We start from the raw sequence: 23,874 nt of genomic DNA, 5'->3' as shown, positions 1-23,874 counted from the left end.
TGTGACTACATTTTGTGACCTTGCAATAGGGAAGAAGATGCATTCTCTACATCCAAAAACAGGCTGAAACTGACCAGTATCTCACCTGTGCAAGAAGGGAAGCCATAGAAGCCTGGAGCACAGTGGTTGCACCTTTGACTGACATAATTTGAATGGCAGTTGCACTGACCAATGGAGTTGCAATTGCTGTCCACCGAGCCCCGAAGGTCACATGAACAAGCTGCAAGAGGAAGGCACATAAATACATGCTGGGAAGGCGAATTAAATAATAGGATTACACAAGTTTAGTTTTATGTCTCTAGAGGAGACTCAAGGCCCTGGGGCCAGATCTTCTTTTCAATGAATCTTTTCTCATACTGATATATTACCTTGGCAATGAGGGTAGGAATGATATCCAAAACTGCACTGATCACAGTTAAATCCGCCATATTCAGGTCTGCAGTAGCATTTTCCGGAAGCATCACAGCCTTCGGGCAAGGTCCCAATAGGACTGCAGCCACAAACTTTAACAGGAAAAAAAAGATTGTAGGTTTTAAACCTCATGACCTTAGTGTTGTGGCCTGTTGGCTGCCGGCCCCTCCAGCAGCCAAATCAGAGGAGGAGGCAGCATGGAAGTCAGGGTCAGCATCAGGGCAGCCTGAGAGCTCCCGAGGGGGAAGAGGGGATGGAGCTGGCAGAGAGAGAGAGAGAGAGGCAGACCCTGGGCCATCCATCAGCCCTCAGATGGAGAGTCAACAGTTCCCAGGTCTGGAGGTGGCTGATGAGGAAGAGGAGGAACACTTAGGTCTAGTGCCTGACATGCAGATGCACAGAAGGCAGAGGAGAGGAGAGCAGTGGAAATCTATGGGCTGGTCCTTGGGACAGAAGAGCCACTGCTACTAGTGAAGCCCTGCCCTCACATGGAGAGTCAACCGCCCCCAGGTGTGGAGGTGGCTGATGAAGAAGAGGAACAGCTGGGTCCAGTGCCTGATGTGCTGATGCTCAGAAGGGAGAGGAGAGGAGAGTAGTGGAAATCTATGGGCTGATCCTTGGGACTGAAGAGCCACCGCTGCTAGCGAAACCCCACCCTAGCTCTGGGGATAAAAGGCAGGGGGCGGAGATGAATAGATGTGGCAGACAACTATTCAATCTGACTTGTTAGTAGGTGTTGAGAGAGAAACTTTTTGCCTGGGTTTGTCGTGTTTGGAGAACTGAGTCAGAACACTTAGTGGGCAAATTGAATTAGAAGCTCAGAGGTGGTCAATACAAGCCAGAAAGCTCACCAGGGATTCTTGTCAACAAAGGGTCAATCAGACTTGCAAAATAAGATTTTTACCTCCATCACCATATACTGTACACAAAAATTTGTATTATTTTATTTATTTATTCATTTATAAAATTTATAGGCTGCCCGTTTTACCTCAGCTACTGCGATCCATGGCCTTCCTGCAGAGTCTGCCTTACACCATTTTGGAAGTGGGTGCCTTTCTTGTGATCTCTTGAAGGACATGGTTTCCCCCAAAATCAGATGCCTCGTCTAATGACCGCAATGGTTTAGGTCATAATTCTGGACGCAACTGTGATAATAAATCGAGGACTACCTGTATTTGATTTCGCTGTCTATTCCTGCTTTGCCTAACACCTGTGTGCCAACTGCCCATAGTTAGAGCCGAGAAGAGCAACCAGGATAATTAGGGGACTTAATTAAGAACAGTTGCAGGAATTGGGTATGTCTAGTTTAATGAAAAGAAGGACTGGGGATGACATGATAGCAGGGTTCCGATATTTGAGGGGCTGTCACAGGCGGTTCCATTGGTTGATTGTTCTCACTGTTATTATTTCTAGATTGCTTCCCTCCTTGGTTAGTTTCCATCCATTGTTTCTTGTCTTGCTTTAGACTGACCCCTTCATCTTTGTAGGAGTCCCACCAATATTGGAATGAGGGGGTTAATCTACTTTCCAAAGCACCTAAAAGCAGGACCAAATAAGCAATGGATGGAAACTAATCAAGGGGAGAAGTAACCTAGAACTAAGGAGAAATTTCCTGACAGTAAGGACAATTAATCAGTAGAAAAACCTGCCTCCAGGAGCTGTGAATGCTCCAACACTGGAAGCTATTAAGAAGAGATTGGATGACCGTTTGTCTGAAATGGTATAGGGTTTCCTGCCTGAGCAAGGGTTTGGACTAGAAGACCTCTAAGGTCCCTTCCAACACTGTTATTCTGTTACTTTTCCATATTTGACAACTCACGTTGACAGAGTGGGTAGTTGAAATAGCCAGGAGCACACGAGTTGCATAAATAGCCTTGAAACCCAATTCGGCATAGACACTGTCCTGTTTCATTGTCGCAGGTGCCTTCGTAGAATCCAGGTCCTGAGCACTGGCAAGCTGTGAAAAGGGAGATTAACATTTTAGGAGCATAATTACAGATGGCAAGAGCCTCTAATAGCATTAGAACTTTATACACCTCTTCACAGTGTTTTACAGCCCTTTCTATGTGGTATAAAGAGTCAGCCTATTGCCCCCAACAATCTGGATCCTCATTTTACCAAGCTTGGAAGAATGGAAGGCTGACTTAACCTTGAGCCAGTCAGGTTCACACTCCCAACAGTGGGCAGAGTCAGCCTGTAATACTGCATTCTAACCTTTGCATCACCACAGCTCCCAGTTGTAAGTCAAGGACTAGCTTTATAACCCTGAAGAAAGGACATTGTCTAAAAATTTAGTAAACATAGAACAGTGCATTTATTTTTCTACCAATGCCTAAAATTTTGTCCTCTCACATCTGGATCCTAGTACTTCTCCCTTTTCCTTCAACCATCCTTCAAAAACTCATTTTCCCAGGGAAACGTCTCATGATCTTTACATCACTGGTCAGGCTAGGGTTTACTCACGTTGGCAATTTGGTCCATAGTAGCCAGGTACACACTGATCACACTGTGTCCCTTGAAAGTTAGGCTTACACAAACACAACCCAGTTTGAGCATCTTTCCTGCAAGTGTTGCCTCTTGTCCCAGCAACGTTGCAGTCACAGTCTGGAAAACAGGTATAAAGGTGGAACTATCAGGCAGGTTTTGCATGAAGCTGAGAAGAATCCTGGTCTCTAGTGAAATCCTGCTAGGATATCAGGATACTGTCTTGGTTTTTATATCCTAAAAGAAACCATTGCTTTGCTAAGTAGCATGAGAATTTTAAAAAGCGAAAATAAAATCAAAAGCTTACTTATTATCTGCCCAGCTGGAAGGACTTGTTCTCCGGTAGCATTGTAAGATAAATCCGTGATCGCTATATGAAGGAAAAGACAACACAAAAATTAACCCCATGTAATGAGAACATCAAACAGTTAAACAGTAGACTAAAATAAATCAAATTATAAATATAGGTGGCCCTCGACTTACAATCCTTTGTTTTGTCACTGAAGTTACAACAGCACTGAAAAAATTGACTTATGATCATTTTTCATACTTATGACCATTACAGCATCCCCTTGGTCACGTGATCAAAAAGCAGATGCTTGCAGCTGGCTTGTATTTATGACAGTTGTGGTATCCCAAGTCATGCTATTATCTTTTGCGACCTTCTTACAAGCAAAGTCAGTGGGGAAGCCAGATTGACTTAACAATTGTGGTAAGAAAACTGGTAAAAAGTTAAGTTGTATTAACAGAGGGATACAATCAAGATCAATGGAGGTACTAATACCACTCTATAAAGCTTTAGTAAGACCACACCTAGAGTACTGCATCCAATTCTGTTCACCACATTACAAAAAAGATGTTGAGACCCTAGAAAAAGTACAGAAAAGAGCAACCAGGATGATTGCAGACTAAAACATACGATGAACGGTTGCAGGAACTCGGCCTAGCTAGTCTAGGGAAGAGAAGGACTCGGTGAGACATGATAGTAGTCTTCCAATATTTAAGGGGCTGCTACAGAGAGGAAGAAGGGGTCAAGCTATTCTCCAAAGCACCTGTAGGTCAGACAAGGAATAATAGATGGAAACTGAACAAGGAGAGATTTAACCTGAAAATAAGGAGAAACTTTCTGACAGTGAGAACAATCAACCAATGGAACAGAAGTTGCTCTTGGAAGTTGTGGGAGCGCCATCACTTGAGACCTTCAAGAAGAGATTGGATTGCCATCTGTCAGAAATGGTGTATGGTCGGGTTGGACTAGATGACCTACAAGGTCCAACTCTGATTATCTGTTATCTGTAAGATAATCTGTTTATCTGTAAAAACCAGGCAAAACTCATTTCCCAACTGCCTTGGGTAACAACGGACATTTTGGGTTCAGCTGTGGTCATAAGTTGAAGTCTACCTTGTAGTCCAATCTGGGTAGTAAAATACCAGCTGAAAATCCATTATTTCCTTCCATGAAATAGCTTAGCCTCATGTTGACTCTCCTGGAGTCTTCACAACTTTGTAGCTGATCAGAAAGATTCCAACTCCTCAAGAGAGGTAGACTGTTGTGGCCTCTCGGCCACCGGCCCCTCCAGCAGCTGAATCAGACAAGGAGGAGGAGGAGGAGGCATGGGAATCAGGGTCAGCATCAGGGCAACCTGAGAGTGCCCAGGGGGAGAAGGGAACGGAGCTGGCAGAGAGCAAGACAGAGGCAGAGCCTGGGCCATCCGTCAGCCCTCAGATGGAGAGTCAACAGCCCCCAAGTCTGGAGGTGGCTGATGAGGAAGAGGAGAAACAGCTGGGTCCAGTGCCTGGCACACAGATGCACAGAAGGCAGAGGAGAGGAGAGCAGTGGAAATCTACGGGCCGGTCCTTGGGATTGAAGAGCCGTTGCTGCTAGCGAAGCCCCACTCTAGCTCTGAGGACAAAAGGCAGGGGGCGGAGATGAATAGGCGTGGCTTCACACTATTCATCTTCCAACAGGATGGACTTGTTAGCCTGCGAGAGAAACTTTTTGCCGGGGCTGCCGCCACTCCTAATAAAGGAATCTTTTGAGTTCACATCAGAGGGTTTGTCGTGTTTGGGCAGCTGGGTCAGAACCTAGACACACCCTCAAGAGTTATGGAATCAGTGCTTAGTTCCGAGACTAATACATACGGTAGCAATGGGGGAAGTCCACGTAATTGTCTGCACAAGCATCACAGTGTTCTCCTAAGTAGTTTGGCTTGCAGTAGCAGCGGCCAGTGAAATCCTCACAGGTGCCATCGACAAAGTCTGAGTCACAGTTGCAGCCTAAGAAGGAGAGACGATGGATGATCATGTCAGCATTTGTATTTATTGATATCCTGCCTACGAATAACTCCAGGCTATAAACACACTGAATATTCCTTCCTCATCCTATTTTTCCTACACAGCAACCTTGTGAGGTAGGTTGGGCTGATTGAGAATTACTGGCCCAAAGTCACCCAATGGGCTTTCATGCCTAAGGCGGGACTAGAACTCAGTCACCTGGTGATTGGCCCAAAGGCATCCTGCCGCTGTTCATGCCTAAGCCAGGATTAGAAGTCAGTCACCTCTGGGGATTGGCCCAAAGTCATCCTGTCAGTTCTCATGCCTAAGGTGGGACTAGAACTCACAGTCTCCTGGCGATTGGTCCAAAGTCACCCAGCCGGCTTTGATGACTAACGCGGGATTTGAACTCGCATTCTCCCGATTTCTTAACCTGGTGCCTTTACCACTAGGCCAAACTGGCTCTCTAATATACTATATAGTATACACTGCTATATTTTATAGTAAATGTACTAGCATAAGCCTCCTATAAAATATTCAGTGAGGAAGCCAACAGGAAATTGCAATCATGTGAAGTCCCCACTTAACAACGGTAACCAGGGACTGACAGTCTTGCCGTTGTTAAGGGTTGAAGTTGGGTGACAACATGCTTTCCAACCACATCCCTAGCAATGGGTATTCTGGTCTCAATTACTGTCATTAAGTGAGTACTTATTTTGTTCAAGGGCTGCCTGGCATATCTTATTTTGACGCCCCATAAGATTTTCCACCCTCGGGGATAAGAGGCTGTGGAGGGATGTCCTCAGAGGGAGACATGTGTAGAGATGAGAGAGGAAATACTCACGGTAGCAAATATAAGGTGAATCTATGGAATGATCAGGGGATTTATAATATCCTGGACTGCACCTCTCACAGTTAACGCCCGTTGTATGATGCTGCAAAATAATTTTATCTGTTAGCTGCCGTTACTTTGAGGCATCATGAATCAGACTGTCAGCGTTCCAGCAACCCTCCATTCCACCCAATAACTCCAAGACAGACATCTTCTCAAAGGTTCCTTTAGATTTGGATAGTAACTGGCACAACTGGGGAATCCCGAATTTGAAAGTTCCGGGCTTCCTTACAATAAGTAAAAACTACGAAATCCATCCCCTGCACCCATCATCGCATCACATGTCCCAATCAGTATCCATCCCAAGTTACGACTTCCTCTCACTTATGCGCAAAACAACCTGACCTTGAATCAGAAAAAGAATGTTATTATGTCTAACTAGATATACTCCAATAAATTCCTCCCTCCCACTTTCTCAGGCTCAAATGTGGCAGTGTGGGAGCATCTGATCTCAATATGGCTTCCAAAGCTGACACAGACAGATACAATCCATCAATCAAACAAACTGCATTCAGTGGGTAGACCAGCAGGGAAAAACCCCAAAGTCACAATGTGTGTGGCCCACCACCACCTGCTCCTGCGCGCGCAATCCCTCCCTCCCCCCGTTACCTGCACTGTGCCTCCCAGCTGATTTTCGGGCTGTTTGAGGCCCTATTTCGGCCTCCCAGAGGCTTGGAGGAAGCCTCTGCAGCCTTTGCAGGCCAAAAAATGGGCCTGTTTAGTCACTTCCAGTATTTCCGGAAAGACAGGAAGTGACAAAACAGGCCTATTTTTCGGCCTGCAAAGGCTGCAGAGGCTTTCCTCAAGCCTCTGGGAGGCCGAAAAAGGCCTCAAACGGCCTGAAAATCAGCTGGGAGGCACAGTGAGGTAAGTTTGCCTGGGGCTCGTGTGCCCGCACAAATGGCTCTGCGTGCCACCTGTGGCGTGTGTGCCATAGGTTCGCCATCACGGCTATAAAGTATGGGATAAATTCTATCAATGGTAGAAAAAAAGGAAGGATTGGCAGAACAGATGACTAGAATTGGTCAATACTGTATACATGTATAGATGTATAAATATAAATGTATATAAAATACGTACTCTATGCCGTAATATGTATGACAAACAGAATTGTTGGGACAATTACACCACATCCAGTGTTTTTAATAATTTACTTAATAAAACTTTAATTAAAAAGAAAGAAAAATAAAATGGAGCAAAACTCACTTAACAAGTGTCTTGCTTAGCGACATAAATTCTGGGCTCCATTGTGGTCGTAAGTCAAGGACTACTTGTAATTAAACTAAGGAGACACAAATAGTCTCAGTGCAATTTCTCTGCAAATTCTCCTCCCAGACCCCTCCAAATTAGCTCTTCTACAACCACAGCTGGTTGTGGAATCATCCCCATTCTTCTCAGCCGAGATCCTCTGTTAAACAATCCAATTCGAAATGAATTCAAACACTGAATTACCTGTATCTCAAAAGGATGAGAGAGAATACTATGCACAAGTCACACACCTGACAGTCAATGCAGACCCCTCCTCCTTCAAATTGGTTGTAACGATTCTTGCTGGCTTTCTGATGCTCGATGTCTGGATCATAATAGCAGTCATAGGCGTGGCCATTGCAATTGCAGGCTGAAATAATAGAAAAGGCGAGAAAAGATGGACACAGTGCCTTGTTTGCAATAGCAGAATTGCTGATGCGACAATCTCTCCTGTACCCTCTGGGTGGTTGGAGAACTTTAAATTAATGTACATATTTGTTTATTGCAAAATGCTCGTTGATCACCAACATTTTCTAGTAAAACAGGTCGTCTTTGACTTACAACAGTTCATTTAGTGACCGTCCAAAGTCACAATGACACTGAAAAAAGTGACTAACTACCGTTTTTCACACTTACGACCATTGCAGATTCTCCAGGTCATGTGATTTACATTCGGAGCAGTAGTGGGATTCAAACAGTTTTACTAACAGTTCTGTGGGTGTGGCTTGATGGGCGTGGCATGGCTTGGTAGGTGTGGTTAGGTGGGCGTGGCAGGGGAAGGATACTGCAAAATCCCATTCCCTCCCCACCCCACTAACCTGCTTTCCAGCTCCGTTCTGCTGTGCAGGGCAACAAAAGAAGACCCAGCCAATCAGCTGGGACTCAGGAGGCAGAGAATAGATGGGGGTGGGGCCAATCAGAGGTGGTATTTGCCGGTTCTCCGAACTACTCAAAATTTCCGCTACCAGTTCTCCAGAACTGGTCAGAACCTGCTGAATACCATCTCTGATTTGGAGGCTTGACAATGACACACATTTATGACAGTCCCAGGGTCATGTGATCCCCTTTTGCGGCCTTCTGACAAGCAAAGCCAATGGGGAAGCCAGATTCCCTTAACAACCATGTTACTAATTTAAGAGCTGCAGTAATTCGCTTAACAAATAGAGAAAATTCGTAAAATGGGACAACATCCACTTAATGAATTTTTCACTTAACACCATAAATATTGGGCTCAACTGTGGTCGTAAGTTGAGGCCTAACTATAGCACTACACACACTCAAAAAGACTGAAGGTTAGGAATATTAAAAGAGGGCTCTGTTCATTTTTTGACCGAATCTAGAAACTCATATTTGTTTCACAATGCAAAAAAATTGATAAATGACAAGTTGTTAAAAACACTATCGGGACTCCTCAACTTAACAATCATTTGTTTAGTGACTGTTTAAAGTTACAAGGCACTGAAAAAAATGACTTGTTTTCACACTGCTGTTGCAACATCTACATGATTACATGATCATAATTTGGATAATTGGCAACTGGCATGTATGGATGACAGTTGCACTGTTCTGGGATCATGGGATCACCTTTTGTGATCTTCTGACAGGCAAAAGTGAATGGGGAGGCCAGATTCACTTAACCACCAGGTTACTAACTTAACAACTGCACTGATTCACTTAACAACAGTGGCCAAAAAGAGGTCACAAACTGGACAAAACTCATTTAACAACTGCCTTACTTAGCAAATGAAATTTTGGTCTCATTTGTGATCATAAGAACTACCTATATTTCATTATAACTGTATATAATCTAATACCAATCAAATTTCCTATTTCCTTAAAAGAATAGAATAGAATAGAATAGAATAGAATAGAATAGAATAGAATAGAATAGAATAGAATAGAATAGAATAGAATAGAATAGAATAGAATAGAATAGAATAGAATAGAATAAACAGAACAGAACAGAATACTTTATTGGCCAAGTGTGACTGGACACACAGGAATTTGTCTTGGTGTATATACTCTCAGTATACATAAAGAAAAGGTATATTCGTTAAGAATCAAGAATCATAACATACAACACTTAATGATAGCCATAAGGTACAATCAACAATCAAATCATGCTAGGAAACAGTCAAGTGGGAGGGGATGGGTGATAAGGAGTGGTGAGAAGATTAACGGTAATAGTAGTGTACGCTTTGTAAATAGTTGAACAGTGTTGAGGGAATTATTTGTTTAGCAGAGTGATGGCTTTTGGGAAAAAACTGTTCTTCTGTCTCGTTGTTCTGGTTGCAGTGCTCTGTATAGTCGTTTTGAGTTAAGCAGAATTCTAGAAGTCTCATTTTGCTATTATACATTTTTACAAAGTTTTAAAACTTATTCTAGCCTTTCTCGGTTTAATTAAGCTAAGAAGCCTCCAATGTTCAAAGCGTGCTTTTAGCAAAGGTATTCCGTTTTCATGAACCCTGGTGGTTGCCCTTTTTCTGTACTGTTTCCACCCTGTAAATTTTCCATCCCTTTCTTTACCTTTCCTCCTCAGGTATTTTCCTAATAACCTTTTGCACAGACTTGGTCTTCTTCAACTGAACTCTTAATGCTCTCAATTCAAAGCACTGTGTAAATATTCCATCTTTCTTTCTGTTACAAGATAATGATCCAAGATGGTGCCTTGGTGAAATGCTCTCTAATGGTTTCTTTATTCTTTATTTTCTGCAATTCACTACGGATTTCATACTAACAAGACCATCTGCTAAGAATTGGGCAATGTTTCTTTATTAATCTACTCGTCACTCCTTATCACCCATCCCCTCCCGCTTGTGACTGTATGACTGCAACTTTCTCGCTTGTATCCTTACGATTTATATTGACTGTTTCCTAATATGACTTGATTGCTTATTTGTACCCTATGACTATTAAGCGTTGTACCTTATGATTCTTGACTCTTGACGCATGTATCTTTTCTTTTATGTACATTGAGAGCATTTGCACCAAGACAAATTCCCTGTGTGTTCAATCACACTTGGCCAATAAAGAATTCTGTTCTGTTCTATTCTATGATGAAACAACGGGAAAACATAGTTTACAAACTGAAGTTATGTTTAATCCTTTCCAAAATTCTCTGTTTAATGTAGAATTATTGCACAACGAATGTCTAAATATCCAAGCAGACAATTCTAAGTTCTCAAGAGATTTTTTCTTTCAGTTCTTCAATTTTTCAAGTTGATACAGGTACTTAAGACCTTGACTTACGACCACAATTGAGCTCAAAAGTTTTGTTGCTAAGTGAAATATTTGTTGAGTGAATTTTGTCACTTTTAATGGCATATTTTTTTTAAATTTTGCACCTTTTTAAGCCACAGTTGCTAAGGGAATCCCTGCAGTTGTTAAGTTAGTGACACGGTTAAGCAAATCTGGCTTTCTTGCCACTGTTGTTAAGTGAATCACTGCAGTTGTTAAGTTAATAACAAAATTGTTAAAGTGAATCTGGCTTCCCCATTGACTTTGCTTGTCAGAAGGTTGCAAAAGGGGATCACATGACCCTGGAACCGTCATAAATATGAGTCAGTTGCTAAGCTATGAGGATATTGCAATGGTTGTAAGTGTGAAAAATTGACCTAAGTCACTTTTTTTCAGTGTTGTTGTAACTTTGAACAGTCACTAAATGAACTGTTGTAAGTCGAGGACTACCTCGACTTACAAGATAAGATTGATTGAACTGCCCAGTCACCAACACCATCCATTCCGGCCCTGATATTAATTAATTAAAGAATATCCCACCTTTCTTATTTTCCAGGAAAATATAAATAAAATATAACGCTGTTCATCATACATAGGAGGTCCTGCACATTGAAACAAAAAGATCCCAACAACTTCATAATATTTATTATAAAGTTGGAATCTTTGCAGTTCAATATGCAGAACACTTCCTATGTATGATGCACAACGTTTGCCATTTAGTTTTTCATCCACATTGTTGAAATCCTTGCATTTCATCCTCTTCCTGGCCATTCTGAATAATTGAATAACATCTGCAAGCATCATCCATACCTAGATCGAAGCAGCGGGGGGATTAATTTTTTTTTACTACTGGTTCTATGGGCGTGGTTTGGTGGGCGGGGTGTGGCTTGGTGGTGTGGCTTGGTGGGTGTGACAGGGAAAGGATTTTGCAAAATCTCCATTCCCTCCCCACTCCTGGGGGAAGGTTACTGCAAAATCCCCATTCCCTCCCTGTCCACTAACCTGCTTTCCAGCTCCGTTCTCCTGTGCAGGACAACAAAAGAAAACCCAGCCGATCAGCTGAAACTCGGGAGGCAGAGAATAGCTGGGGGTGGGGCCAGTCAGAGGTGGCATTTGATGGTTCTCCAGACTACTCAAAATTTCTGCTATTGGTTCTCCAGAACTGGTCAGAATCCGCTGAATACCACCTCTGAGTAAAAGTAACATTTTCTTTGAATTGAACTTCAAGTAGTTTTTTTGTGGGTTTTTTTTTTTCCTTTTGGCAACTGCAACAGTAATTTTCCACTGTCTTGCTCTGGCCTGTTTTGTCAGCTTCCCACACTTAGCTGCAACCCTGTGATTGTTCCGGTCTTTTCCATTTCCAGAACTACCAGGTGTGACCTTCCTTAGTTCTTTGAGCCCAGTCCAGCTCTAATTTCTCTAGGCCAAGCATCCTTGAAAAATGCCAGAAACATCAACAGATGTCAAACAGCAGGAATCCCGTGAAGTGGTGCACAATACTAGGACCAAGAACCAATGTTGCTTGCCAACTTGGAAGGGGGAAAGGTTGATTCGAACATTTTAAAATGCCTTAAAAGTTGACTCTTTCAGAGCCAGCTTTCTCACTTTCCAGCTGGTCGATTTTAAAAAGGCTTCCAGATGCTTACTAGGTGGCATTCTTCTGAGTCCAATACCAACTGAAAAAGATTCACTTAGGAGTTCTGTTGATTGATACCTCAGACGTTTGGTTTTTTTTAAGCCAAAATCTACTCTCCAACAGCCCTTTTGAATTATTCTCAAGATAATGTTAAAGGTCCAGAGTATATTTTGATTTTAATCTTATGAGGTTATTCTGCTCTGTTTATTTATTTGTTAGATTAGCATCCTGCATTCCAATTCAGCCGTTCCATTTCCTATTTTTCCTCAATCAATCAATCAATCCATCAATCCATCGATCAATCAATCAAAACAGAGCTGGAAGGGACCATGGAGGTTTTTTATTGCAGGTGTGCCAAACCCAAGGCCCATGGGCTGGATCCGGGCCATGGGGTGCTTAGATCTGACCCGCAGGGCCGGCCTAGAAATACCAAAGGACTGGCCTGCGGTGCCTCTGCCGGCCAAAATGGACCGTGCAAGCCTCACTCCCAATGGCCCGTTTTCGGCCAGCAGAATGCTTCAGGAGGCTGTGGAGGCCAAAAACGGGCTATTGTTCTGACCCAAACCCTTTTCCAATAAGCAAAACAATAACCAAAGGAAACAGAAAACTTTTGATGAGTCTTACGAATTCCCGGTTAAAAGGCTGCTGCAAACTAATTAACTTTGATAAGCACAAACCTTGCCAAAACTGTGCGAGACTGCCAAGAATCACAGATAAGAAATATTTCAGAACAAAAGAGTCTTTAAATACCAACTTAAGATACTGTAATGTCCACAAGGCTGAGTTTCAAAACATCTTTGCTTCCTGCAAAGAATGTTCGCTTCACAGCTGCCTTTTATCTTCTTGGAGGGGCTATTACCTTGCAGCCTTACTCCCGAGTCACCCATGCTGTTGCAGCTGCTCTTTCCTGCGAGCAATCCTGCACGCACGTGCACTTGGCACAGGCTCCTCAGGAACCTCCTCATCACTGCTGCCAGCCCCCATAATCTCTGAGGGCAGCAATCCACTCCCTAATGGTCCTGGCCCCTCATCTGAGTCCTTGCTCTCCTCAGCCGTCCGCACCTGCTGCCAGCTAACCACAACAGCTATAGGGTGGCCACACAAGGCCCCCCTCCCGTGCCCTGTTTTGGCTGGCAGAGTCCTGCAAGAGGCACCTGCCCTGTCTTCCCATCTCCCCCCCCCCCCGGTCAGCCCATGGAGAACTACAATTCGGATCCAGCCCTCAAAGTAATCCAGCTTGACAACCCTGTTCTAGTCCAACCCAATGCTCAAGTAGGGCACCCCATACAATTTCAGACAGGTGGCTGTCCAACTGTTTGAGATAGGCTGAGCTGACAGAGGAGGTCTAAGACTGGCTTCCTTGGGGGGACTAGATCTAGGGCTTCTTATTGGGGTCCAACGTCTTAGCCATTAGAATGCACTGGCTTCCCAGATTAGGCTATTCTGTGGATAACCCATGATTTTATGCTGGGTCTCCCTGCTTCTAATCCAGATCTTTAACCACTGCACCACATTGTGCTCCCCTGCAATCTTGTTTTGGCAGTAATGAATCAAACAGCAGTTGATTTCAGAACTTGTGTAATTAAACTAAGGATACACAATTAGGTTCAATGTCTGTAGAGATTCTCAGTCATCCAGGTCATGGTTGTCCCAAAGGTGCTTTTGGGACAACCATGACCTGGATGACTGAGAATCTTTACAGATTTTTAACTACACAAATTTGGGATGAACACCCTTTGAATGGTCTGGGAGTAGGAATGGATTTCCAAAGGAAAAAAAAATCAGAGTACAGCAACCAGAAGCACCATTCAGGTGACCCTAAGGACACAGATAATCTCCAAGTGGCCTCAATGACCTTCTAAAAGGATGCAAATGACCAGCTGTCTACAAGGAATATAAATCCTTCCATTCCCCACCATCCAGTCAGAATTGAAGAAGCTTCTTGGATGAGAAGCGAAACGTCTTCCAAGAAAAAAAACAAGAAAGTCCAGTTGCCTCCTGAAAAAGCACCTTTGGGACATCTCTGAAGGTTTTTAAGAAGTTGAGAGAGCCAGATCTCATGGGTGGCTTAACTGGTATTCCTGCACATTTCGGACAACTGGGCTGGATAATCTCAAGTAATTCTGGAAACAAAGATCACGTGACTGTAGCAGCACTGAAGTAGTAACAGCAACCTGGCAGTGCTGAAGTGACCACATATGAAGTGGTCATAGCTCCATATTTGTAATTAAATTAAGGAAACACAACTACGCTCAGTGCAATTTCTCTGCACATTCTCCTCCCAGACCCCTCCAAATTAGCTCTTCCGCAACTACATAATCACCCCTCTTTTTCTCAGCTGAGATCTTTCATGAATCAATCCGATTAGAAACAAATTCGAACATTTCTTGAATTTGGTTTTTCCTTCAGTTGGAAGGAGGAAAGTTGGGTTTTTCCAACTTTTTTCCAGGCCCTGGAGACCATCATATGCATTGACTTGTGATTTTTGCAATCAACTTGTGTCCTGAAGCTTAAATAAAGGTAAGGTACAGAAACATCAAGGTTGGTGAGAGGTGTCAGTGTCTGTTTATTATATAACTTACGTTCACATTCATTGGCACTGTCGGTAGTGGCTGGTTTCCAAGGCAACTGGTTGAATCCTGGACAACAGCGATCACATGACCCACCGCAGGTATTGTGCTGACAGTCACACTGTAACCTGCAAATAAAAGGGCAGTGAATCCAATGCAAACATCTGTACAGATAGATCATACCAATCTCTTTTACATGATCCTGAATTTTGGAGTACCAGCTGGCCTATGTTCTTCCTGGTCTATCAGGGTCTACAGCAGGGGTCTCCAACCTTAGCAGCGTTAAGACTTGTGGACTTCAGCTCCTAGAATTCCTCAGCCAGCAAAGCTGAGGAAAGCTGGCTGAGGAATTCTAGGAGCTGAAGTCCACAAGTCTTAACGTTGACAAGGTTGGAGACCCCTGGTCTACAGAATAATAGAATTGGAAGGGACTTTTGAAGTCTCCTAGCCCAATCCCCTGATCAAACAGGAGGCCCTATATACCATTTCAGACAAGTGGCTATCCAGTCTCTTCTTGAAAACCTCTAGTGATAGAGTGCCCACAACTTCTGGTAGCAAGCTGTTCCACATATTAACTGTTCTCGCTTTCGGGGAATTTCTCCTTAGTTCTAAGTTGCTTCTCTCATCGATTAGTTTCCACCCATTGCTTCTTGTCCTGCCTTTCAGGTGCATTGGAGAATAGCTTGACCCTCTCTTTGTGGCAGCCCCTGAGATACTGGAACACTGCTATCATGTCTCCCCTAGTCCTTCTTTTCATTAAACCAGACATACCCAGTTCCTGTAACCGTTCTTCATATATTTTAGCCTCCAGCTACTACTCTCAAAATGATTGAAACTGTTTCTCCGTGAGTGGAAAATACAGACAGTGGTAAAGGATCTCAGAACGTACTTTTAAAAGCCTTTAAAACTTATCATTGGTTTATCAGAATATAAAATGTAAAGAAAATGACAATAATGGGAAACGTGGGGTTGAAAAAGGGAAAAGGAGAAAGGGGAAGGGGAAAAAGGAAAAAAAAGGAGGTGAATTCTTTTTTTAGCATAGTAGAAAATAATAACATTTCATATTTATATATTTTTATTTTCACCCAATAATATGCACAGGTAGTCCTCGCCTTAGTTCATTTAGAGATGGTTCAAAGTTACAGCGGCACTGAAAAAATTAACTTATGACCGTTTTTCACACTTACAACCGCTGCAGCCTCTCCATAGTCACGTGCTCAAAATGACTCATAGTTATGACGGTTGCAGTGTTCCGGGGTGATGTATACAGCTTTTGTGAACTTCTGACATGCAAAGTCAATGGGGAGGCCAGATTCACTTAACAAAAGTGCTACTAGCTTAACAACTGCAATGATTCACTTAACAACTGGGTCCGAAAAGATTGTAAAATGGGGCAAAATTGACTTAACAAACATCTCATTGAACAACACAAATCTTGGGGCTCTATTGTGGTTGTAAGCCAAGGATGACCTGTATTATCCATTTCCATAACAACAACCCTGTCTAAATCGGCAAAACCAAAACCAAAAGTTTCCATTTTCCCCACCTCCATCACAAGCACAAAATCCAGAAGCCGTTTCCAAATGAAGAAAGTCCTTTTGTGTGTGTGTGTGTGTGTGTGTGTGTGTGTGTGTGTACGTGGTCTACCTATATGTACCCTTCTACTTTGGATTTCATCAGCTGGATTTGCAGTTGTTGTTTTTTTAAGTAGGCAATTCTGAAAGTACCTGGCAAGAATTTTGTCTCGTCTACTGGTTTATCAACAGGTGACCTCATGCTACAAAATTCCATTCCCCAGTACCCACCCAAGGAAAACACTATCTGTCAGCTGCATGGTTAATACAGTCCTGTTCTAGCTTTTATCTCTACAATTACTCATTTCCCCCCTCGGGGCCTGCCTTTCCCTCCTCCCCTGGCACCACACATATACACTGCGCAGGGCTCGCTTGCTCATAATCCAGGACTTAAAAATAGATACATCTTCTATTTTAAAAAATAACAAACAATGATGTACCAACCGCTGCAGGAATTTCAAGGGAGCTTCTACTTCTGCATGTAACCAGCAGACCAACACTAAACTCATGTTCTGCTCCAGGACAGGTCGTGCTCAACTTACAACAGTTCGTTTGGTGACTGTTTGAAGTTACAACGGCATGGAAAAAAGTGACTTGTGACTGTTTTTCGCACTTAGAACTGTTGCAGCATCTCCATGATCAAAATTCTGATACTTGGCAACTGTTTCATATTTATGACGGTTGCAGTGTCCTGGAGTCATGTGATCCCCTTTTGCGATCTTCCAATAAGCCAGGACAAGGGGGAAGCCAGATTCACTTAACAACCGTCTTACTAACTTAACAACTGCAATGATTCACTTAACAACTGTGGCAAGAAACGGGCCAAAACTCACTTAACAAATGTCTTATTTAACAACATAAATGTTGGGCTCAATTGTGGTTGTAAGGCAAGGACTACCTGATTTAACATGGTTTCTGTGCCACCTTCTCAAGCAGAGAAGTTTCCTTTATGAAGCCAGCTGTTATGGCTTAATGCTTTGTATAATCATCTTCTTATAGGTTTAAACAATCAGGCATAAAATGATACAGGAACAATATGTGGAAGAAATAAAGCTAAATCCTTCTGCAATCATCAGAACATGGATTATGGTATCTTGAGTGGGTGCAAAAAGTTATTTTAATTTATAACTGTAACCGGAAAGTTCACCTCATCCCAGGAAATGTGCAGAAATGCAACCACAAATTGAGGCATCCCCCAAATCTTACACTATATCTTTGAAATAGTTGTGTCTTATATCTGGAATAGCTGTGCTTATACAAAATAAAATAATGTCTCCTATGCCTAAAATCTTGAAAGAATGCAATGAATGGATAAATATAAAGGTTGGAATCACATCACTGGTCCTGTTTCAGGTTTCAAAATCAGTTAGGATTTATTGATCAATATTATTTGATAAATTATTTTTCAGTAAACATTGCTAGAGAGAGTTGTCTAAACAGTCCCACTGCAATTCTCTTAATGCATTGGACTAGGATGAGTGTAAAAATTAGATGTGACAGGGGACTTCCGGTTTGAGCTTCTTCAGCGACACACCAAAACCTCGTCTCTGCGAGGCTTCGATCCGTGCTTGCCGCTGGAGCTCCCCGAGCTGGCTGGTTTCGGGGCTAAGCCATCCCGTACAGGTGGTGAAGAGGGGTGAGACTGCCAGCAGGGTTGAGGAGAGCCGTATCTCTCCTCCCCTGCTGGCCATTACTCCCTTTCCCGAAGGCGGTTGCACCAGTGGTCAGAAATGGCCACCACAAAGAAGAACTTGACCGGAAAAGAATGTGCAGGAAGAAGATAAGAAGAGAAAGTTTTGGTTGACCGTGGCAAACAGCAAAAGCAACAAATAAGGTACCCTGGAATTGAAACTGTTAAAAAACAATAATATTGTTCCCTAAGAAGATTTTTAAGCTGCAAAAGGAGAGAGAAAAGGGAAAAGATTTGGTTTTCTCCTTTTCCTATACTGACAGCAAAGAGACTTAAGCAAGAAATTGGAAAAAAATCCACTTTGACATCAATAGGCATTTAATGCTGAAAATAAAAAGGGATAATAAAGATTTCTGGATAATTTAAAGCTTTTTTAAAGCTTTTGAAAACAGGAAAGGAGAGAAAAAGAATCAAAGGGTAGGATCTGGAAGGGAGGAGACTGCCTAGAATTAAAAAAGAACTTACAGCAAAATCTCAACAAGACTTCCAAAAGATACATTCTAACTGAAATATCGCAACAAAAACCCCAGGAAAAGAAAGTCGAAAAAGAAATAAGAAGATATAACTCGGGACTATCTGGATTACCTGATGATTTCTGGATTCTTGGTTATTGTTTGAATGACTAAAATCAATCAGGTAGTTATTTAAAACTTTTTAAAATGGCTCCACTTTTAAAAGAACTGAAAATGGAACTTAAAAAGTACAAAGAAGATGCACAAGAAGGGAGAGGTTCTTTTGGCTTCGTATTTCAGTTTTTAGAAATGGAGATTTGGAATTATGAGAAACAACAAGAAATGCCTGCAGAACAAGAAGATTGTGACAAAGAAGAAGCCATCTTTAATGAACAAGTAATCTTAGATGGGGGCAAAAAGGAAAGGGGGGAAAGAGAATGGAAAGTTTAAGATTGGGAAAAACAACTCCAAAAATAGAGTGAAAAATAAGTATAAAATCAGAAAGCAACAGAAGAGGGAAATGCAGAAGAGAGAATTAGAACTAGAGAGACAAGGGGGTAAAAAGGAGGGAGAGAAGATGAGAGGGAAGAAAGGAAGGAAAAGAAGTTATAAAGGACAGAAGCAAAATATAGAGAAACAGGGCCTATTTAGAGATAATGGGTGAAAACTTAATGGAAAAAGGGATTCTGCAAAGGTACATAAGATAGCATGGTTATGTTAGAAGCAGAAATAATTTTAGAAAATATGAAACAATGTATGATTAAAATGTCTGATAAAATAGCTATCATAATTCAGTGGAATGCTTGTCAATAAATAAATGTAACAAAAGGTATATTTAATGATTTATAAAACATATGTGAAAAGAAATAAGGGAAAAATTAATTATGGAGATTATATGTGTTTTTAAGGAAGTATGATATTTAATTGAAAAGAAGTGTTAAAGATGTTAAAATTTTAATGATTATTAATGATAGAACTGAACTGGAATGGAATGACATATATTTACAACCTTTCTTTCTTTTTTTTAAAAGAATATAGTGTGTATTATAAGAATGTACCAAGCAGAATTCGATTGGAAGTTATGTATTATGTGTTATATTGAAAGTCATAAACTTAAGGTATATATTGAAGTTTAGATAAGAGTTGAATGGATGTAATTAAAAGATATAAAGGTGTCATACTCCAATTAGTAACTACAGGAGAAAATTTGTTTAATGAGAAAAGATAATATGAAATTGAAACAGAACAGACAAAAGTATAAATATAATGATTTGAATTGAGATGAGATAATCAAAATAAAATTGAGAAAATTAAAAGAGGGGAAAAACTATATAGAAAATGTAAAATAGTATAAGATATGGAATAGAATACAAAAAGGAGCATGAAATTGAGTTTTGTGTCTGTATAAAAAAGTTCAACCCAGGACTATTTTCAAAAAAGATGTTTTACTTGTATTTTGTGTGTGAAAACCCAAATAAAACTTTATTTAAAAAAAAATTAGATGTGACAGGCAACGTCCTTTTAATAAACTCAGTGAGTCCATCTATAGTTAACTGATTCTGAAATGTCACCAATGCCCTGCTCCAATATTCCTGTATCATATAATCTGGGCTGACCTTTTGTATTGGTGGCAAATAAAACTACATGAATAAATGCAAAAGAAGATTTTTAAGGAAAGATTCTACAATCACTTATCTGAAATGGTAGAAGCCTGAGCAGAGGGTTGGACTAGAAGACCCCCAAGTTCCCTTCCATGTCTGCTGTAATTTTGTTCTGTTAAAATTAATACCACTTTATAATGTGTAAGACTACATTTGATGGAATATTGCATCTAGTTTTGCTCCCCACGATATAAAAATGGTGTTGAGATTCTCGAAAGAGTGCAGAGAAGAGCCGCTAAGACGACTAAAGACCCGGAGACAAAAAAAAACATATGAAGAACGGTTGCAGGATTTGGGTTTGGCTAGTCTAGAGAAAAGAGGGACTGGTGTGACATTATGGCAGTATTCCAGTATTTGAGCAGCTGAAAGGCAGGACGAGAAGCAACAGATGGAAATTAATCAAGGGGAGAAGCAACCTGGAATGGAGGAGAACTTCCTAACAGTGAGGACAATTAACCAGTGAAAAAGCTTGCCTTCAGAAGTTGTGGGTGCTTCATCACTGGAGGATTTTAAGAAGAGACTGGGCTGCCGTTTGTCAGAAATGATGCAGGGTTTCCTGCCTGAGCAGGGCTTGAACTCGAAAATGTCCCAGACCCCTTCCAACTCTGTTATTCTGTTAAGAAGTGACAAACAATGCATGACAGAAAATAAAAGACCACAAAGGTCATCAAGCTATCTATGTGCTCATGGTTATTTTCTCCCAAATGCCAGGACCCTTTTATTTTATTGCTGCAGTTGATGAGTATGTCACGAAGTATGTCCTTGCTTATGTCTTCACCAGAGGAATATCCGGTAGAGTCTATCTCAAGGAAGGAGGAAGATGTGATAGTCCTTGGGAAAAACTTGGGAGATTGGGCAAAGGGACCCTGCTAAGGGAAAGATCAGATAAGCGGCAGCAGAGCCCACAGCTAGACAGTGGGTGGGGCAAGAGGCTCAAAAGAGACCCCTCCCTAGTTTCCCAGGCTGTAAAGGAGAGGGAGGGGGGGGTTGTACTTTCAGATTTGCAAGACTGTTATCAGCCTCATGGGATAAACCAGATAGGAATCACAATCAGATGAACTAATTCCACTTTAGGGTAAAGCTACGATGACAGAATCTTACAAATATCAAAACCTAATTGGTTTGAGGGAGGGAGGATGGAAGGAAGGGCATGGGAAGGACCAAGGAAAGAAGCAAAAAATGAGAGGGAGGGTGGGAGGAAGGAAAGAAGGAAGGAAATGGGAGGGAGGGAAGGAAGGGCATGGGAAAGAGGGAGGGAGGGAGGGAGGGAGGGAGGGAGGAAGGAAGGAAGGAAGGAAGGAAGGAAGGAAGGAAGGAAGGAAGGAAGGAAGGAAGGAAGAAATTTTTCCCATTTACACATCTAAGTATTGGACAGGTTAAAAAACAGGAAGGGATAGCCTGAATTACTCCTCAGAATGAAAGACTACTTTTGAAAGGATTAATCTCCTTTCAAAGAAGCACCACCCAGTATTCTGCATCTTCAATCTATGGTCCACATTCAGAAAGAAGGCGAATTCGGTCACATTGCAAAATCCACTGAAATGTTGCCAGCTCATATATCACGAGAAGGATCTGCAAAAACAGGTTGTTCCTAGGATATCACAGAGAAAAGCAGATTGTTGAAGAGAGCTGGGCCCCTTGAAGCAAGAGTTCTCCAGCACCGCTTCGGAGTCTAACAATGGCTATAACACAACCCCGGATTTCTTGACAAAAATGACTGATGAGGCTTTTAAAGACAAAGGAAATGGACATAAGAAAAATGCATTTCCTTCCAAGAAAACGAACTGCCCTGCTAGGCTAAGATATAACATTCTTTCCCACCAAACACAAACCAAATGTTTCTGAATCACCCAGAGAGGATGCAGAAGCCACAAGGACAACTGTCCACCGTAAGAGAATGTAACAAAAAGCACTGAAGTTTTCCTGAACCAGGGCAGACTGCCCGCCCGCTGCAAAATTCAGCTTTCAATGACAGCTCTTGAAATTCAGAATGCATTTTGGGGGGGAACAACTTCAGGTAAGGAAGCTTCATTTGCTGTTCGGTGACTAGCTGTAGAAAACCTATTCCTAGAAAAGGTGCAGCATCAAAACGCACCTTTAAAACGAACAAAAGCAAACGACGTTGTCCAGGTAATCCTCAACTTACAACCGTACAGGTAGACCTCGACTTACAACCACAACTGAGCCCGACATTTGTGTTGCTAAGTAAAACATTTGTCCAGAGAGTTTTGCCCTGTTTTATAACTTTTCTTGCCACTGTTGCTAAGGGAATCATTGCAATTGTTAAGTTAGTAACGTGGTTGTTAAGTGAATCTGATTTCCCCATTGACTTTGCTTGTCAGGAAACCACAAAATGGGAGGACAAAGCGAAGGTCATAAATATGAGTCAGTTGCCAAGCATCTGAATTGTCATTACGTAACCACGGGACACACTGCAACAGTGTGAAAAACGGTCATAAGGTCACTTTTTTTCAGTGCCGTTGTAACTAAATGAACTGTTGTAAGTTAAGGATTATCTTCCAATAAATACAAATGCTCCCAACGTAATCATCATCAATCTTCAAAGCTTCTTCCTTCTAAATCCAAAATTAAATTCCTTTATCCTGTGCCCTATTCATCAGCCTAGAAATTTGGAAATAAATGCTCCATGTATTTCGTTGGGAGAAGTAGCCAACTTCCAGCTTGTCTGCAGCACACCATCCATTGCACAGTACCGCTTAGGTCAAGCTACGTGGAGAATGAGCAATCTGCCAACGTCCTTCTGAGAGTTTACATTTTTCAGTGGTGAATATATATATATACACACACACACACATTCTGCAAGACTAAACAGACACATACATCTTGAATATTCTGTTGCCTTCTCCATGCAAGAGTTGTGACTCAAGAACCTCCAGTAAAATACCGGTAGCTATTACCAAATACAAGATTTTGAAAACCTAGAGATGAATGCAAGATCTTTCGTTTGTAGAATGTCGATGGAGATTCTCAACCATCCAGGTCATGGTTGTCCCAAAGGTGCTTTTTTCAATAGGCAACTGGACTTTCTTTGTTTTTCTTTGAAGATGTTTCGCTTCTCATCCAAGAAGCTTCTTGAGCTCCAACTGGATGGTGGGGAATGGAAGAATCCAGTCTTGGATCCAGTCAGAGCTGAAGAAGCTTCTTGGATGAGAAGCGAAATGTCTTCAAAGAAAAACCAGAAAGTCCAGTTGCCTCTTGAAAAAGCACCTTACGGGATTAATATTCTTCATTTTAACTTTCATTAACAAGTCTTGGTTGGGGTCCAAAGCATTGTCTTCTTCATATCACAAACTATTCATGTTTCAATCTCCAATATCGATTCCAGATGTCATCCTTTCCAATCCTTTCATTCTTCGAATGTATTTAATATATAACTTAAACAGATATGAGATCACGACCGTATTCATCCTTACTTTATTTACGTACCCTGTCTATTCTCTAGGCATAGTTCTTAACAGTAGTTTTTGGCTCACCACAGTTTTTGGCTCAGGTATCCACAGAAGAATAATTGACGGTTGTGCTACACCCATTAGTCATAATAAGAACCAGATTCAGGCATGATTTAATATGTCAAAGGCCTTGATGTACCCAAGATGCAAAATTAAACCTTCTCCTGTTCTCTTGCTCTCTAAATCATCCATTTTATGTTAGCTATCATTTTGCTCAGCCCTTTTTGAAACTAGTCTGTTTCATGGGCATTTTTCTCTCCATATATGGCTCCACT

The 23,874-nt window shown here is 41.7% G+C and overlaps 1 protein-coding gene across 3 annotated transcripts in view; it reads right to left on the bottom strand.

Moving 5' to 3' along the window:
* The window catches only part of LAMA5 (laminin subunit alpha 5), a 211,394-nt gene that overhangs the window by 107,554 nt on the left and 79,966 nt on the right, over positions 1-23,874 (bottom strand). For all 3 annotated transcript variants that reach the window (XM_087928918.1, XM_026697402.2, XM_026697403.2), the window contains exons 7-15: positions 14,765-14,880; positions 7,561-7,679; positions 6,014-6,104; positions 5,038-5,172; positions 3,203-3,265; positions 2,875-3,015; positions 2,231-2,368; positions 369-503; positions 86-220 (exon numbers count right to left, since the gene is read on the bottom strand). In XM_087928918.1, the coding sequence (XP_087785044.1) occupies positions 86-220; positions 369-503; positions 2,231-2,368; positions 2,875-3,015; positions 3,203-3,265; positions 5,038-5,172; positions 6,014-6,104; positions 7,561-7,679; positions 14,765-14,880 (1,073 nt within the window). The remainder of the gene's footprint in view (positions 1-85; positions 221-368; positions 504-2,230; positions 2,369-2,874; positions 3,016-3,202; positions 3,266-5,037; positions 5,173-6,013; positions 6,105-7,560; positions 7,680-14,764; positions 14,881-23,874) is intronic.

This window comes from Pseudonaja textilis, chromosome 3, assembly GCF_049901715.1.
Source record: "Pseudonaja textilis isolate UNSWEBS1 chromosome 3, rPseTex1.2, whole genome shotgun sequence".
NCBI lineage: Eukaryota > Metazoa > Chordata > Lepidosauria > Squamata > Elapidae > Pseudonaja > Pseudonaja textilis.
Note: the sequence above shows the minus strand (reverse complement) of the source record. Positions and strands in the feature narration are given on the sequence as shown.